This window comes from Phytophthora parasitica (assembly GCF_000247585.1).
Source record: "Phytophthora parasitica INRA-310 unplaced genomic scaffold supercont2.1, whole genome shotgun sequence".
NCBI lineage: Eukaryota > Oomycota > Peronosporomycetes > Peronosporales > Peronosporaceae > Phytophthora > Phytophthora nicotianae.
The window spans coordinates 3,326,040-3,342,339 of record NW_008634126.1 but is presented as its reverse complement, the minus strand read 5'-3'; the positions used below and the strand labels follow the sequence as shown (position 1 = coordinate 3,342,339).

General features: G+C 51.0%; 8 protein-coding genes across 9 annotated transcripts; 4 read left to right on the top strand and 4 right to left on the bottom strand.

The window, feature by feature from the left end:
• Nucleotides 1–2,644: 2,644 nt before the first annotated feature.
• On the top strand, nt 2,645–4,444 carry PPTG_00904 (hypothetical protein). The gene has a single exon (XM_008892479.1). It carries the CDS (start codon nt 2,692–2,694, stop codon nt 4,348–4,350), a length of 1,659 nt encoding a protein of 552 aa, XP_008890727.1. The 5' UTR covers nt 2,645–2,691; the 3' UTR covers nt 4,351–4,444.
• A 1,148-nt stretch (nt 4,445–5,592) lies between these two features.
• Nucleotides 5,593–6,060, bottom strand: PPTG_20808 (hypothetical protein; the record flags this gene model as incomplete). Its single annotated transcript, XM_008893007.1, has 1 exon — nt 5,593–6,060. The coding sequence occupies one exon, from the start codon at nt 6,058–6,060 to the stop codon at nt 5,593–5,595; it is 468 nt and encodes a 155-aa protein (XP_008891255.1).
• Nucleotides 6,061–6,286: 226 nt separating this feature from the next.
• On the bottom strand, nt 6,287–7,754 carry PPTG_00902 (hypothetical protein; the record flags this gene model as incomplete). Its single annotated transcript, XM_008892478.1, has 9 exons — nt 6,287–6,361; nt 6,420–6,536; nt 6,600–6,747; nt 6,828–6,907; nt 6,982–7,024; nt 7,083–7,223; nt 7,287–7,441; nt 7,514–7,600; nt 7,680–7,754. 9 exons carry the CDS (start codon nt 7,752–7,754, stop codon nt 6,287–6,289), a joined length of 921 nt encoding a protein of 306 aa, XP_008890726.1.
• Nucleotides 7,755–8,029: 275 nt separating this feature from the next.
• PPTG_00901 (hypothetical protein) lies at nt 8,030–10,376 on the top strand. The gene is made up of 2 exons (XM_008892477.1): nt 8,030–8,246; nt 8,333–10,376. Exons 1-2 carry the CDS (start codon nt 8,107–8,109, stop codon nt 10,104–10,106), a joined length of 1,914 nt encoding a protein of 637 aa, XP_008890725.1. The 5' UTR covers nt 8,030–8,106; the 3' UTR covers nt 10,107–10,376.
• A 43-nt stretch (nt 10,377–10,419) lies between these two features.
• PPTG_00900 lies at nt 10,420–12,726 on the top strand. Of its 2 annotated transcripts, XM_008892476.1 has the most exons (3): nt 10,420–10,713; nt 10,786–10,824; nt 10,888–12,726. In XM_008892476.1, exons 1-3 carry the CDS (start codon nt 10,457–10,459, stop codon nt 12,551–12,553), a joined length of 1,962 nt encoding a protein of 653 aa, XP_008890724.1. In that variant the 5' UTR covers nt 10,420–10,456; the 3' UTR covers nt 12,554–12,726. The 2 variants fall into 2 exon arrangements, with proteins under 2 accessions (XP_008890724.1, XP_008890723.1); XM_008892475.1 differs by having other exon boundaries at nt 10,420–10,824.
• On the bottom strand, nt 12,675–13,436 carry PPTG_00899 (hypothetical protein; the record flags this gene model as incomplete). The annotated part of the gene is made up of 1 exon (XM_008892474.1): nt 12,675–13,436. The coding sequence occupies one exon, from the start codon at nt 13,434–13,436 to the stop codon at nt 12,675–12,677; it is 762 nt and encodes a 253-aa protein (XP_008890722.1).
• A 371-nt stretch (nt 13,437–13,807) lies between these two features.
• On the bottom strand, nt 13,808–15,250 carry PPTG_00898 (hypothetical protein; the record flags this gene model as incomplete). The annotated part of the gene is made up of 1 exon (XM_008892473.1): nt 13,808–15,250. The coding sequence occupies one exon, from the start codon at nt 15,248–15,250 to the stop codon at nt 13,808–13,810; it is 1,443 nt and encodes a 480-aa protein (XP_008890721.1).
• Nucleotides 14,740–16,248, top strand: PPTG_00897 (hypothetical protein). The gene is made up of 2 exons (XM_008892472.1): nt 14,740–15,240; nt 15,333–16,248. The coding sequence occupies exon 2, from the start codon at nt 15,405–15,407 to the stop codon at nt 16,092–16,094; it is 690 nt and encodes a 229-aa protein (XP_008890720.1). The 5' UTR covers nt 14,740–15,240; nt 15,333–15,404; the 3' UTR covers nt 16,095–16,248.
• Nucleotides 16,249–16,300: the final 52 nt, after the last annotated feature.

Below are 16,300 nucleotides of genomic sequence, written 5' to 3'. Positions count from 1 at the left end.
GGCCACTGGCTGGGGCCGCTGCGTTGGAGGAGAGCGACAGTGGTGAGTCTGAGCGATCCCAGGACGGCGTCTGGTTGCCAACTCCCGCTGCGAGTGGTGTTGATTCGGCGGAAGACGAGTCGTCAGGGGCTCTGAGTGTTTCAGACGTTCCTGAGTCTACCAGCAGCACAAGCGAAAGCAGTGGACCCCGGCGTGTGTTGGCTGCATCTCCAAACAAGGTTGAGTTTCTGTCGTGGGAAGCTTTTGACCAGTACTTGGCGGCTTATTCAGCCCAAACGTTTCAGGTAACGAAGTGAACGTTGACATCACTATAGCTTTCTGTTTCGTGCTTACCGATTCTGTTCACGTATCCTGGATAGGTCTTACGGAGCCGCAGTAACACCACAGTCTCCGAGCGCAACGAACGGATTCGAAAACAGCAATCAAAGGCAACACCAATCCCAGATTCTTGGGTGCAGTATTCCAGGACATTCATCTGCACTCACGCTGGGTCCTATAAGTCTCAAGCCTCGAAGAGACCACGCCAAGAGACTCGATCTAAGGGTTGCAATGCGAAGGCAAGTATTGACCAGTCGGGTCTAATCGGGTACAGTCGGGTTTAATCTGATGCTAATCGGGGAATCATGTTATGTAGATAAATGCTTGTGTGCAGTTAGTTGACTCGGCTAACCAGACCTTTGCAGTGAGAATTACACGCTGTCAGCTGGAGCACAACCATCGGTTGCATGAGAACTCTTTTCGAGCTCACTCTTCTAATCGGGTCGTGCTAAATGATGGCGCACTGCAGACGGTTGACGTGCTTCGTCGATATGGGGTCAAGAAGACCGGTATTGTGAGGTTCATTACGGACAAATCCATCAGCAATCCGAACGCGCAGGACGTGCAAAACTTGGTCCGCAACTGAAAGCGCGGGAGCCAAAAGATGGCCCCACCTCAAGCGAGAAGCGGCTGAAAAAGTGGATGAAGGAGTTCAGCGAGAAACCTGGCAACGTTGGTCGCATATTTCTTGATGATATCAACGAGAAGGTAGGTGAATTTAGGTTTTGTACATTTTCTTATGCTAAACTCTTGTTATTCTGCAGAAAGTAGCTACGTGTATCACGCTCCAGACCAAACGTATGAGACTGCTGTACGAGCAGTTCCCAGAAGTTCTATTGATTGATGCCACGCACGGAACCAATCGTTCGAAGTACAAGGTATTTTCTTTCATGGCTCATGATACCTTTGGCAAGGGCCAGTTTATCCAACATGCGCTTCTTCAAAACGAGCAGTACGCTACATTGCTCACAGCCCTGGAAGAGTTCAAGGCAAACAATCCGGCATGGCCTAAGCTACAATGTGTACTGGTGGACAAAGATTTTACGGAGCTATCTGTCTTGAAAGAAGCTTTTCCGGGTGTGACTGTGCTGCTATGCCAATTTCATGTGCTGAAGTACTTGCGCGAAGAAATTGCATCTGCGGAATATGGATTCTACAAGACTCATATGCTGAATATTGTGTCACCAAGCGCGACTGGTCCTGCTCGTGTTTGTTCATGAGCACGCGTTTGTTGCCATGCCGACACGTTTTCTTCCTCCGCAAAGTTCTAGGTCAAGAAACAGTTATCCCGACGCTACTCTTAAACAAAAGGTGGTTGGTTTCGAACGTTCGTTCGGCACTGGAAAATAGCACCCCAAGTATTGAGAATGAGCCCAGATCATTTGAGGTGAAGAATGTGCTCCCTGGGCGGGAGCGTCCTTGGGATTCGAACCGCAAGTTTCGCGAAGCATTGCCTATTGCCTCGGAGATCTGTGACACGATGGCTGGTTTAGGTATGGTCCAGTATCGACAGGCAATGCAATATCTCCAAGAAGTAGTTGGTCGGTTCAAGAATGGCAAATTTGAAGATCCAATCCAAGAAACAAACCAGCGGGAACTTTCACAAACGAGTGCGCAGCCTTCCGATATATCGGTACCCCCTACACAAGTACTTCTTACTAGTCACAGATCAGAGACTACCGTTGAGAGGCAACCTCCTCTGACTCGCCATGCCCACAGCACGAGTGGTGATGATGAATTACTTACCGGTCTAGCACCAGAACCTGAAGAAGCCAGCCAAGAAAAAGAGACAAGTCAAGTTTCATCCCAGTCGGTCCAATCGGTCATGCCACGCGAAAGTTTCGTGTTTGCCCGTACCAAACTAACCTCGGGGTTCAAGTTGACAGCTATAATTGTGGGGTTTACGTGCTTGTGGCGCTTGAAGAGTTTGCCGGTGCAAAAGGTCTCTGCATGCTATCAAGAAAGGAGCTTCAGTATCTACGTTACAGATACATTTGCATGTGCGCCTAGTTAACACTCTAAACAAGTTAGTCTTTGTGCTTTCCTTTACCATTTGTACGTGTCGTCACATATTACTTGTAGAAGACTCTGCAGAAGCCACACGCTCAAGCGCTCAGCGTCTAAGTCCTTCGTATCCGAATGAACGTATACAAGGCTTGCGTTTCACACGATTCACTAAACCGGCTCTTACCTCAAGTCGGGCACCGTCGGGCACCGATCGGATGTAGTCGGGTACCGTCAGCCTGTCTCTTTCACCTTAATCGGGCGAAACAACGAGTGCCAAAAAAAAAGGAAACCCTGAAAAGCACAATTCAGATCTAAAGCTTGATTATGTGGCCCACGTATAAGTAGCATAACGTGACGAGTGTGGCGATGCAGGTGGATCGCTCGCTGATCGACAAGGATTTCGACCGCTACGTGCTGGCTACCGATGGTATTTCCAAACGTGCTACTGCACTGTCAGTACCAGCATTGACGCCGCTAGATGCCGGTCAGAGCATGCGCAAGGCGCAGTGGGAATCGCGAGCTCACTACAACGCGCTGATAGCCGATCCGTTCTTATGCAATAGTTTCGAAGCCACTGTAGCGTATTTCGTGGACGCAGAATATCGTCTTATGCAGATCGTTGACCGCAAGACGGACGGAGTGACGCTCGAGAAGGTCTATAACTTCCCCCGGTTGACGTCGAGACAGGAGAACGTCTCGGTTTATGTGGCAGGCAAAGGGTTGGTCGTGTATTGTGACGGACACGGAACGCTGCACTTCCTAAAGGCGGAAAATGACCAAGAAGGAGCTAAGTGGAGTGCCATCTACGAGTGCGCGCCGTGGGGCGTTGTACCACTACTTCTACTTGGAGCTTCTTACGATGAACAGAGTAAACAAATCCATGTTGTGATAGCTGAGCCACTTTCGGGGAATGAAGCTGACGGGGCCTTCCGACTCTCAACGATTAAAGTGCTTGGGACTGCAACTTCAGTGCATGATATGGACATCGATAGTGAATCTATTGGTTTAGAGCACACAACAGCAGGAATCGCCGTGGTGTCGGAGTTGCCGACATACGTCTCGTTCAATGGACTTGAGGTGGTGTTACTAGTGCAAGGAACGCACCAATTGCTCATGGAGCGCGTGGCAGAAAAGAAGGCGGGAACATCAGCGCAAAACGTTCCCTCTGTGACGGGTAAATCGTCACCGCATAAACGTCTTCACGACGAGGACGCGTTGGACGACGACGAGATGGCCATGCTGCTTTCCAAGCTCCCCCGAGCAGGCATTGGCTTCCACGGAGATATCTCCAAGCCTAAAGAGCCTAGCGAACTGGCATCGATCGACTTCACTACGCCGCTAAGTGAGCGGTTCCACAAGTCCAGCACTCCTTTCAGCTCGGTCGATGTACCTCTCCACGGTGCACCCGATATATCGACACTCTACCGCAGAGAAAGCATTGGCAGCCAACATGACCGACCACTCGAGGTGCCGACTGCAGAATCCATTCTCAGTGGCTTTGAGGAGTGCGACAGTGGAGATCCGAACGCCAAGGCGTCATTATTGCTCGTTAACTTGGAGCAGAAAATGGTGCAGCAGCAGCTAGATATCGACTGCATGAATTTCCAATTTCTGTGCCCGAGTGCTCGTGTAAAAGGATCTGGAGACTTCAAGCCGACGCTTCTGTTCCGGAACGATGTACACGGCCTGGTTTTCGAGCTGAATGTAGCGCTGGATCGCCTTTTGCTGCGGCACTCGACCACTCTGCCAGCATTCGGCTTCGTGCAGGCGTCGAAGCAGGAGAAGAAGTTTATGTCATTCCATCTAACGGGGTCAATAGCTTGTATCGGCGAGTTTGAGCGCCGCGTGTTCGTGTATCAGGGCAGTAGTTCGGAAGAGGAGCGCAAGTCGCACACTCGCCTGCAGTACGTGGTGGAACTTGGTGACCAGCAGCTTCTGGGGATGCAGATCGTCAACGACGACACTATCCTGGTGCTGACTTCGAACCACGTGTACTCGCTTACACTGCCCATGCAGCGCTCATAAATGTAGCAACTTTAAGATTCTAGCAGATCACAATGCAAGTGACAACTTCAACTGGAATGAATGTAGTCATTGAAACGAGGTATTCTACTGACGATCTCTGCCCAATATCGTCCACAAAAAGACACAGCTCCAGTCTGCAGCGATGGTGCTCCTCTCGATGCGTCGTATGCAGCCGACAGCGATGGCCATGGCGCGCTCCTCTGCCCGCAGGTGCGTGTGCCATCTCCACCTTTTTAAATTAGCTGCATACTCGTTCTCATACTAACCGCACACTGCTTTGTGGCCCACTGCGCTTGTTTTCCAACTAGCGGCCCTCGTGTCGCCCAGGTCGGACGCACGCTGCGCTTCGAGCACGCGGCCCAATTGAGTGCTGTGCAACTCATCCCCACCCACAGTTTCGGTGGGCGGTCATTCTCCTCCACGCCTGTGACGGGGTACGGCGCTCTTGCAAGAGATTCGATTGACAATTGAAACTATGCTGTACGAGTGATAACGGCAATGACTACTAATATGCTGTAGACTGTCGAACGATGACCGGATCGTTGCGGCCTCACCCTCGGAGGCGGCGGACCAGGTATTTGAGGCGGCAGAGGAGGCATTTGAAGCTGCGGGTACGTTCCACGCCGTATTGAAATTTGTAGCGCAGTATACCTGACAATATGGCGTCACTGTCGTTGTTATTATGCAGGCTCGGTCGACTTCGCTTCCGTGTCTGACCTTGGTGAGTAGACATTATAATGCTGGTGTTCGTTGTAATTAAGTATTGATTGTTATCTGTATTGGGGTGCAGGCTACTCGCTATCGGACATGGCCATCCGCTCGCTCGACGTGATTCACTCGACGACGGGACTTCCGTGGTGGGCGACTATTATTGCCACGACGGTTGCCGTGCGTACGGTTTTCTTCCCGATGACTGTCATTTCGGTGAGTAGTGAAAGTCGATCATGTGTGTGCTCCTCTTTCTTATCGGTATTTGACTTTTATAATATAGATGCGGAATGCAGCCAAGATGAAACAGTTCCAGCCCGAGATGCTGAAGCTGAAAGACCAAATGGATTCGAACCCGACCCGGGACGCAGAGTCTGCGCAGGAATTCCAGAAGAAATACAAGGCACTGATGAAGAAGCACGACGTGAACCCGTTGAAAAGCATGCTCACTCCGTTGTCGCAGGTATGAAACGAAAACTCCATTGAGATCGGTCCAAGATACTAGTGCTAACCACTTCCGCTGTTTTGTGATTGTTAGATCCCTGTCTTCCTTGGATTCTTCTGGGGTCTGCAGGACATTTCAAAGTACTTCCCCGAGTATGCCCATGAGGGTATTGGCTGGGTCCCCGACCTCTCCGCTGCCGACCCCACGATGGCACTACCCGTTATTTCGTCGGCTCTTATGGTGGCGTCCGTCGAGCTCGGTGGAGATGCGATGGCTGATGACATGAAGGACAAGATGAAGTTCGGTATGCGCTGCTTTGCGCTTCTGATGGTCCCGCTCACCATGAAGTTCCAATCGGGCATTTTTGTGTACTGGGTGACTTCGAACATGTTCACGCTGACGCAGACTGCGCTGATGCGGCTCAACGTTGTCAAGCGAGCGCTAAACATCCCCGTAACAGATGTGCAGCTTTTGGAGGCAGCTAGCATTACGAGCACGTCGCCCTTCGAGGCGGCTGTGTCCCGTGCAAAGGAGGGCACGGTTGTCAAGACGCACATGTACAAGCCGACCAAGCCGACCAAGCCGCTCAGCAAGAAGTAACTAGACCCACTCCGATTTTTCTACTGTAGACGACTGGCCGAGACAGTGTAGATTGCCTTCACGAAAGAGCTACTAGGCGATGCCTCTGCTGCCTCAATAGAGAGGAGTGTAAATCTAAGTTGTCCAGAACGAAAACGCATGGTGAAATACACACCGACAGGTCCCGATTGAAGCTGTGGCAACTTATTGTGCCTCCTCGCATGCCACACTGTCCCCCGTGTGGTCCGTAAGGGCAACAGTGTATCTGTCGGGCAAGCTCTAAGAAGAGAACGCATTTTGTCAGTGTTATTCTTCGGATCTTTGTTATCGCTCATACCTGGATCTCGGGGCAAAGGGTCGAAGGTAAGAAGCGCGCGTGTTCCTCGCAGAACGTGCGGCGCAATGTTATCTCCTCTTGCTCCAACTGTGCAAGCTTAGCTTTTGTCTCTTCGATCTGTTGGCCACCACGAAGCACATTGATTAATCGATTCTCACGCTTTGTTACCGGGTTACTTACGAATTGACGAACTTTCGCGCCGTGCTGCCTACGCCGAAGCATTTCAGTGCCAACGGACTGATAGGATGCCAGAAATTGAAGATAGAAGTCTCGAAGGCTTCGAAGTTCATCAAACAAGAGCTGCACATCGGCGAATATCACCTCGTAGCTGTGAAATAAACAAAAGCAATCAGTAGGTCAAGTTGCAAGGCACTTCTTCCCGGTTTTTTTTTTTTTAGTGGAACGTACTGCGGGTATATATCGTTGATAGTGGTGAAATACTGCAGCAAGAAGCGATCGCACTGTTCCATGTCGACGAAAAAGCTGACCTATGATAAATTGGCGAGTTGAGATTAGCCATTGTACGTTAGTGTCTCTTCCAGTAAGTAAAGGCGATGCATACTGCTGCGTCGTAAAGCTCTTCAATTGATTTGGCTTCCTCGTCACTGCATGAGCGTTAACGCAAATGTAACGTGTGAAAAAATATCAAGCAGGAAGACGTACCCGATCGATGCGAGCTCTCGATGCTCGCCAACCAGTGCGCCAACGTTACTGTTATGGGTCTTATCAAACGTCACGAAGAATTTGTATATAGCCTCGATCCTCGTGATGGCGTGTTGGTGCGTTGCCAGCAGCTCTTCCACTCTAGACCCAAAACAGAGCAATCGTGAACTACAGCATCCCACATATCAACTATCCATCACTTACTCCTTCGTCTGCTCTAACGCATCCTGTTGAAGTGACTGGACCGTATCGGCATCGATAAAGTCGAACAGCGTCTTGCCTTGCTCACCGCCAACCATGCTCGGGTCAACAAAGGTGCTCTGCAGTTGCTCAAATACGCGGTTCATCTCGTGCAGGAGCTGTACAGAGCAACAACAATGAAGCCATTACTTTGCGGCTTTCAATTAATAAAGATCTTCACGCAGCCGAACCGGTGTCTGTGTGAATATTGAGTCCTTCGCGATCTCCTGAGCACTATGGAGCTTGACGCGCGATGCATCTAGCATCTTGCCCAGCACCTACATTCAGCAAGCGTCGTGGTTAAGCAGAATCAGCGCCAGTGCTTATTTTATATATAAAGAAGATGCTAGTGCAGACCTGGCATTTCTCGGAGATAGTCTTGATCACCTCGCGCGTCGCACCGGCGAAATACTCAACGGGGCGTACTCCCATCTGCTCGGCGACGCTTATTGCTCGTATCTCTGATGCGGTATCAGATCTGATTCTGTCTGTGACATGTGCGACGTGATTATTCCTCCAGCGCAACGTTGAACAAGCTTCTGATTGGTCGATACCATACCCTAAATAACTAATAGCATAAAATGAAGAGAGTATACTGTTTAAGAGTATTTATAACATCAAATACAAGCAAATAATAAATTAGACTATGCACTTCGATACAACAAAAGCAAGCTCTATCATCTATCTCAGAAATTTTAAATCCATTGCGACCGGACCGTGGCGCAATCAAACATCACCTAAACAAAAGAAGGCATTCAATAGTGAACGAGCCGTGTATGAAGCCATGGACGGCGGCGTGCTCGCCATCTTGGTGAACGTCAGCTTCGTGGCCGTGCTGGCCATCGCATTCTTCATGATGCGGCGCAAGCTCATTCGAGTGCACACGCGGCGGCTTCGCGAGCTGGCGGCGCCACTGCTCGGCAAGTACGTATAGAAAAACGTGCATGATAGCGCTCTGCATCCACCTTTACTGACGAGTGGTGTTCTCTGTGCGTTAACTGCTCCAACAGTTCCTTAACTACGAATGATCACCGCCTTGACACGGCCACGCGAGAGGCCGAGAAGGGCTTCGAAGTGTGCGCTGTGTGCGAGTTCGAGAACTTCAAGGACGCGCTCTTCTGTTCACTCTGCGGGGAACGCATGGGGACGCCTGAGGAGTCTGATAACAGCAGTAATAACAGGAGAAAGCGCCGTCGGAAAGAAAAGAAAGAACGCAGGACTAAAGAGAGAGCAGCCGTGCTGCCACGCCATTTGACGGAGCGCCAGCTTCGTGCCAGGAAGCGCAAGGAATGGACGCGGAAATTGGACGTTGAGGGCAACATGTTCTGGTTCCGCGTGAAGGAAGGCAGTGGACCTATGGTGCCAGGACGCGTGGGTAAAGTGATCCGGTTCGTGAAGCCCAACGAGAACCCGAAGATGCCTGGACAGGTGAACGGACCTGTCGCGATACAGAGCGAGGTGGCCGTCGTGGAGCCGGCTAAAGTCAAGGTGTTTAATGAAGTGGCTGACATGGATATCATCCCAGCCACGAAATGGGACGCTGCGGCCCGTGCTACCGGCGAGTTGCTGGAGGATGACACACAGACAGGAGTCGAACGTCGTCGCGAGACACTCGAACTGGCGGCGAAGGATTTTCCGTCGAAATACGCCTATTTTGTCAAAACCACGGCGTCGTTGCTAGTCCCACCTGAAGTCGAGTTCCTTAAGCTGTCGCTTCACAGAGACTACATGTTTGAGGAGTCGATGGAGCATCTAGGATGCATAGACGAGAAGTATATTCGCTCGGCGATGCGTATCAATTTCCTCGAGGAAAACGGAGTGGACGCTGGTGGACTACATCGCGAGTGGTTCATGATGCTTACGGAGCTGCTGATCGACCCGAAAACGGGGCTGTTTAAAGCTACGAACGGGGAGGACCGCGCCTTTTTCCTGAACTCAAACTCCCGCTACGACAATGGAGAGGAACATCTTATTTACTTTTACGGAGCGGGAAGGCTGCTGGGGCGGGCGCTGCTGGAGGGAACAGTGCTCAACTTCCACCTGTGCGTCCCGCTTCTCAAGCTCATCTTGGGTACGCCGCTGTGCATGGACGATGTAAAATATTTTGACCCAGAAGTCTACAAGAGCATGACGTGGATACTAGAGAATGAAGGCGTGGAAGCGCTGGACCTGGACTTCAGCGTGATGGAACGCGTGGGTGATCGCGCCATGACAGTCGATCTCATACCTAACGGACGCAACATCGAGGTGACCGACGCTAACAAGCACGAGTACTTGGAAAGGAAGTTCGAGCATCTGCTGCTACGCAGTGTAGCCGACCAGCTCTACGTATTTCTCAAGGGTGTGTACGAGGTTATACCACAGCATTTGTTGATGCTGTTCGACTACGAAGAGCTGGACTACCTCATGTGTGGTTCGCCAGAGATTGATGTGGACGACTGGGAGAAGAACACGTCGGTGGCTGAGAGTGTGGCACGATCACCAACTCTCGCCTGGTTCTGGGAAATCGTAAGGGAGATGCCCAATGAGTATCGACGACGTTTGCTGCAGTTCACCACCGGCTGCTCTCGTGTACCGCTCGTGGGCTTTAAGGGACTGACAAGCTACGATGGCAAAGTGTGTCTATTTACGATCCGCGGAATCGTGGGTGCACCCGACGAGTTCGTGCGCAGCTACGCATGCTTTAATCGACTGGACTTGCCGCTGGGCATCTCACGCTCTGAGCTCAAGCGTATGCTATATGCTGTGCTGGACACGGAACAGTATGGCTTCACGACGGACTGATTGCAAAGCGCTGGCGCAAGGTGAGATACTGACAAGCGATCCAGACACGAACTTTACTACTTTGGTTGAAGTGTACCATTTTTTTTTATTCTGAGCCGCATAATCATGTTTCCTTGAAGGGGGTGTTGACTTTTTGAAGTAAGGAAAACATCTTCAACTTTGCATGCTCCAGTATGTAAGCAATCATTCTTAGTCGTCGTGACCCTCGTCCTGATTCAAAACAAATGAGAAACGACACCCTCTAAAATCAATCGATCCGTTTGTCAGGAAATTATATCTCACAGTTTTTCGGTTTCTTCGTCCCTGACCGAATCCCAGATCTCACTTTTCAATGATACGTTTTGACAGGTATGGGTTCGTCCGACAGTTACGGGCGTCACTTTCATGGCATAACGACTTATTCAGGATTTGCTCCCGCATTGCGACTTGTTCCTTGCCAGCACTTTCGCTGCGTGATGACACTGGCAACCAAAGGCGCCTCCCTGTTAGCGGCAAGTGACCTGTCCGTGTGTTGTGCCGTGCTATTGATCGCAGCCGTCTTCCTCACCAAGCGCGCTGTGCGCAAGACAATTGCTGTTCAGCCTCACAACTCCATGATCCTCACCACGTACGTGGCGACGACAAACTGTGGCAACTGGCACCGTAAACTAACTACTCTTCACTCCAAACATTGCAACAGTGAGCAAATGGCAGACCTCCGGGTTATTGCTGCTCAACGGTGCGTACTTACCGAACTCGACTAGCAAAGTGCCGACTAATTAAACTTCTTATACCTTAACAGGGAAGCAGAGCGAGGGTTTGCGACCTGTGTATCCTGTGGCTTCAAGAACTTCGCACGTGTGCTTCACTGTGCCCTGTGCGGAAATTCGAGCACTGATTCGAAGCTTCCTGCCACTGTTCTACCTTCTGTCAATGATCCAAGGGAAGATGTTGCGCTGCCTCGCCGTTGGGAGTGGACGAGGGAATTAGACGTTCACGACCGCCTTGTCTGGCGTCGTAGACTGGCAGAGGGAGGCGATTGCTCCCCGGGTTACGTGCTGCGCTTCGACTTGCCTCCGGAGACTGAGCCTGAAGCAGAGCGTGAAGTCTCAAAGCACAGACAACGAAGTTTGAGTACGGGGTATGATCCATGTGCAGATGTGCAGTTTGAGCTGCTGGAGCCACGCGACGTTGATCCAACGCAGTTTCCATTGCCGCCTCCACGAACCGACATGTCCGACACGATGGAGGATCTAAAGCACACTGCGGTACACGTCGCTGCTCAGGATTTCCCGACGAAGTACGCTCATTTCGTTACTTCTGCTACTTCGCTCATTCAGGCAGGAGATCGCTCAGTTCGCTCGTGCTTGTCAGTGCATCGTGACTACATCTTAGAACAATCCGTACAGCACATAAACTGCATTCGGGAGGAGAGTATACGATCGGTGCGTCTACAAGTCAATTTTGCTGGACACGAAGACTTGCCAAGCGACGAAAAAGACGTCAGTGGTCTGCACCGTGGATGGATGACGCTGCTGAACGAGAAGCTAGTAGACCCCGATGTTGGACTCTTCTTGTGTACGCAACGGAGTGACCAAACGTTCTTCATTAACCCACAGTCGAAACTCGTTCTCGGAGAGGACCATCTGCAGCACTTCAATGCTGCTGGAAGACTAATCGGCAGAGCGTTACTGGAAGGTTCAGTACTCAATTTCCACCTGTGTGCGCCACTGCTTAAGATGATGCTGGGGACTCCAATCACATTTGGCGACTTGGAATTTCTGGATGCCGAGATATACCGGAACTTGACGTGGCTGTTGGATAACGATAGTGCTGAGTCACTGGAGCTGGATTTCACGGTGACACAGCGCCATGGCAACCTCGCGCAGACCATCGAGCTCATCCCTGCTGGAAGGAATATCCAAGTGAATGACGACAACAAGTTCGAGTTCGCGGACCGCAAATTCCGCTTTATGATGTTTGAGTGCGTGGCACCGCAACTGGCCTCGTTCCTCAAGGGCTTCTATGATGTTGTTCCCCAGCGAATGTTGCTCCCTTTTAATTACGAAGAGCTTGACTACTTACTCTGCGGTTCGGATGAGATCGATATTGCTGACTGGCGGCTTCACACTCACTTGGCATTAGAATCGCGACAAGAGGTTACATGGTTCTGGGACGTCGTGAAGGAGATGTCACGAGTATACCAGAAGAGATTGCTGCAGCTTGCCACGGGCTGTTCGCGAGTGCCGCTAGTTGGATTCCAGGGTCTTACCAGCTACGATGGCCAGCTGTGCAAGTTTACGTTGACGGACGCAGTCGGCGTGGCTTACTTCCGCAGCCATGCATGCCACAACATGCTGGAGTTGCCCTACTTTGAGACGAAAGATGACCTCCGTGCAGCGCTATATGCTGCCCTGTACAACGAATCCAGTGCTGCCGATACTAAGGCTCTGAACACCGTACCATAGATGTGCAATGTATATTGGCTAGCAAATGAAGCTAGCTTGGGAAAGCCCATTTGTACTACCGACATGAAGTACCATTAATGACGTGAAAAAGCATGAAACATTATTTCAGTTGCTGCACTACTCATTGAAAAACAAATCGGTTGAATACATTGCAGCCAATGACGTCCTTCTCACTGCGGTAGCAGTCGGTCGACCTCCTCACGGTCGATGCCGGCTCAAGCATCTTCTTGCGATTCAAAGCCACGCCACAGATTTTCTCCGCTTCCAGCAGAACCTTCTTGCACTTGAACCCACTGTCGAGCAAACGGTTTGTGTGCGAATCGAAAAGTTGTTTGTTGTCGCGATCAGCCTCATCCGTCATTTTGCATTGAGCCGCAGCAGCGTGCTTTTCCTCTTCGTCGGTGTCATTGATGCCGTCACAGCGTTTGCGTGTGGGCACTTGTTTTTGGGCCATCGAAGAGCTCTTCGTAGACTTGTCACCTCGGAATACGGCAGCTAGCTCTTCGTAGTATGGACACATTTTGACAAGTCTCTTCTTAGCAACTCTCCCCACCTCGCCTCGCTGGCACACATCATAATGCTTGTGAACTATAAGCCAGTTTGTAGCAGCCTCGACTTTATTCTGCAGCCTCAATATCTTATCGTAAACCTGGTCAGCGTCACGATGCGTAATGCCTTCCATTTCCAAGTACGCTACAATTTCTTCGCAGAGCGAACTCTTCTTCTCCGTTTGCCAGCGCTTGTAGTTGCCCGGCGTAGTCAGCCACTGCAGAAGTACATGAATGGAGGCTGGCGAATCTGGATCCATTGCATCAGAATCCCAGTATCGAAGTGAAGGTTTAATTGGCTTACTCCAACCAGCGGGGCGGGCTTTGCGAGTCATCCTAGCAGAGTGCCAGAACTTTCACAATGAATTCTATGGAGCTGCATCAGAGAATCTGGGACCAGAGGACCATTACAGTTGGCTGCAGAACCAGTGTTACCACGTCGCAGTTTAAATGAAGACATGCAATATCCTGGTCAGGATACCACCGTTTGAAAAGATAGGCAAGTGTCAGCAATTCTTGTACCGCATCCCAGAAAGCATGGGAGATAGCAACATCGTTCCAGCACTCAACGGCTAATATCTCCAAGCATACACTATGTCAGGGATGGAATCAAAGATAAGGCGAAACTGTGCCACGGAAGCGAATAACATCACATTTCACTTGGCCAGCTTTATAACTACCACCACCTCATTAAGCTTTCCATGGATCACATGGGGAAAATCCTGTCCACTTCTTCGAGAGAGATACCCGCATCCAGCAGCTTCTTTCGTGCCAAAGTTTTCTCTAGTACCAGTTGAACATTCCTGGTCTCAATCTCGGATTGGAGTCGCGCACATTCCAATTCAAACAGATGCCGCTTCTGCGCCTTGGTCTCGTCATCGATATTGTCATCCGTATTGGACTCGGTGCTTTGCCGCCTTGAACTCTCGGCTTCCTTCGTGGGCGTATTAACAGCAACGCTCGTATCACGTGATTGTAAAGGAGTATCATTATTCGAAGGTGTCGCGGCTTGGACCGTTGCTGTTGCAGGGGTGTCAGTCCTTGCCGTGCTATCGTCATACTTCACGTACGGAGCTAGCACTCCTACTAGTCTCTCGTAGTGTGGGCACATTTGCAGTACATGGCTCTTAATCCCCTCCTGCTCCAACGTCATATTCTCAACATTCAGCGGGTATTCCACCCTCGCCTGTCTTAACCAGGTATGTGCCGCCTGGAACGTCGTCACGAATGTCGTGAGCTGTTGTCGAATATCCACACTTTCTATTCCATGCCGTCCATGCGATCGCAGGAACAGTTTAATCTCATCACACAGTGGCTGCTTCTCCTCGTCGCTCTTCAGCAACCACCATCTCGAATAACTGCCAGGCACCGCTATCCAGTTCAGCAACAACTCCACCATCGCTCGTTCATCCTCTTCCCTTGACAGCCAAGCACTATCAACGCCTCCTTCCACTCGTCTCCGCTTCACACTCTGTCTCGGTGGGTCGTCCGTCACATTGGACGTCGACGTCTCCACCTCCATCCTATTTTCCTGTACGTCCTCAGCCTGGTCCCCCTCCACTTCCACTGAGTTGTCCACCTCCACCTCCGCCACCGGCTCTTCTACATCTTCCTCTTCTTCGTCTGTCTCCTCCTGGACCTGCTGTACCTGAACGTGCTCCGTCCTATTGACTGCCTCGGTCGTGACTGCCAGCATGTTCTGTCTAGTCCCATTCCTCTTCGAGAAGTTAAGTTGGTGCCTGCTCATAAAGCTGCTGACCCATCCCTTGGAGAAGCTCATGTCCGAGGGCAACTGCATCTCTTGCGCCATTTCCATGGCCTTGGTCTGGACGGCGGCGCGCGTCATGCACCCGCCGCGCTCCATTTCCTCGTGCACCCAGCGCAGTATCGTCTGGTCTAGTTCAGGATATTTTACTTTTCGCGCGGCGCGGAATCCGGGCGGCACCGCGGTGCTCAGCAGTTTGTCCTTGTCCCGTAGCAAATTGGAGATGGTGGCCTGTGTAGGCTTGCTTTCCAGGCCGAACGCCTCCTTCGCCCAAAGCGCCAAGTTGCGCTGCGTCCATGAGGGCTCCTCCTCCTTCTTCTGGATGATCGCTAGCTTCTCCCCGTACGTCAAGTTGCGGCGAGTTCGGCGCGCAGGTGATGCCATTTTCAAAGCCAAATATTTTACTTACACATTTTTACATTCGATTTCTTACATTGTTTTTACTTTTGGCGCTTCGATTTTTTAGGCTGTAATAACGTTAAAATAAACATGACTGTCAAAAAGCGTCCGCCGATTGGCGCCATTTTCTGATCCGAAGATGGCACGGAAACCGGCGTTGACGAAGGAGCAGAGGGTGGCGATCGTGCGCCAGAGCAATAAGCAACCCGAGTGGAAGCAGAAGCAGTTGGGCGAGTGGGTGGCCGACACGTTCCAGCTAAGTTTCGTGCCGTCGCAGCCCACCATATCCATCGTCTTGCGGCAGGCGGGGAAGCCCCCCAAGCCTCGAGCAAGTACCAAGCGGCCGCCTGTGCCAGTCAAACCTCCCAAACCGAAGATAGTCAAGTGTCCACAAGTAGAGAAGGCAATGTTGTATTGGTTGGAGACACAGATTTCCAAGGATGAGGCCGTTACGGTGACCAAAGTGCAGACCAAGGCGAAGGAGCTCGTGCAGCAGGGCAAGGCCACGGTGGACGGCTTCGTCGTGTCGGACACCTGGGTCGATAGTTTCATGAGACACCATGTTCTAAATTGTCTTTTTGGATTGTCGGACGCGGAGACGACGGACGATGAGGAGAATGAAGAGAACGTTGAAGTTGTCAATGCTATTGCAAAGAGTGCGGAGAAGGGCAAAGCGGGCAAGACAAGTCGCCGAGTGGTAAGGACGTTAGTGGAGAAGAAGGACTCGCGCACACCAGCGACGGCGAAAGCGAGTGCACCACCGGCAGGGAAGAGGAAACGAGACAGTAAAGGCAACGGACCGAGCCGACAGGTGAAAATGCGAAGATAAATTAATCATGAAGAAAGCGGCAGATAATGATTGCATTGGATAAAGGTGTGATGCTTTTGTTGTTGATGTTTGTTGCGGCGAAAATAACGATTCCTGCAAGTATGTTGCAAGGAAGAAGAGATGGTTGTACTGTGAAGATGGAGCCATAAATGGCCAGCAATGCCGCTGTTGGTACCCTATAAAAGATGAAAGAGCAGTGAACTTGT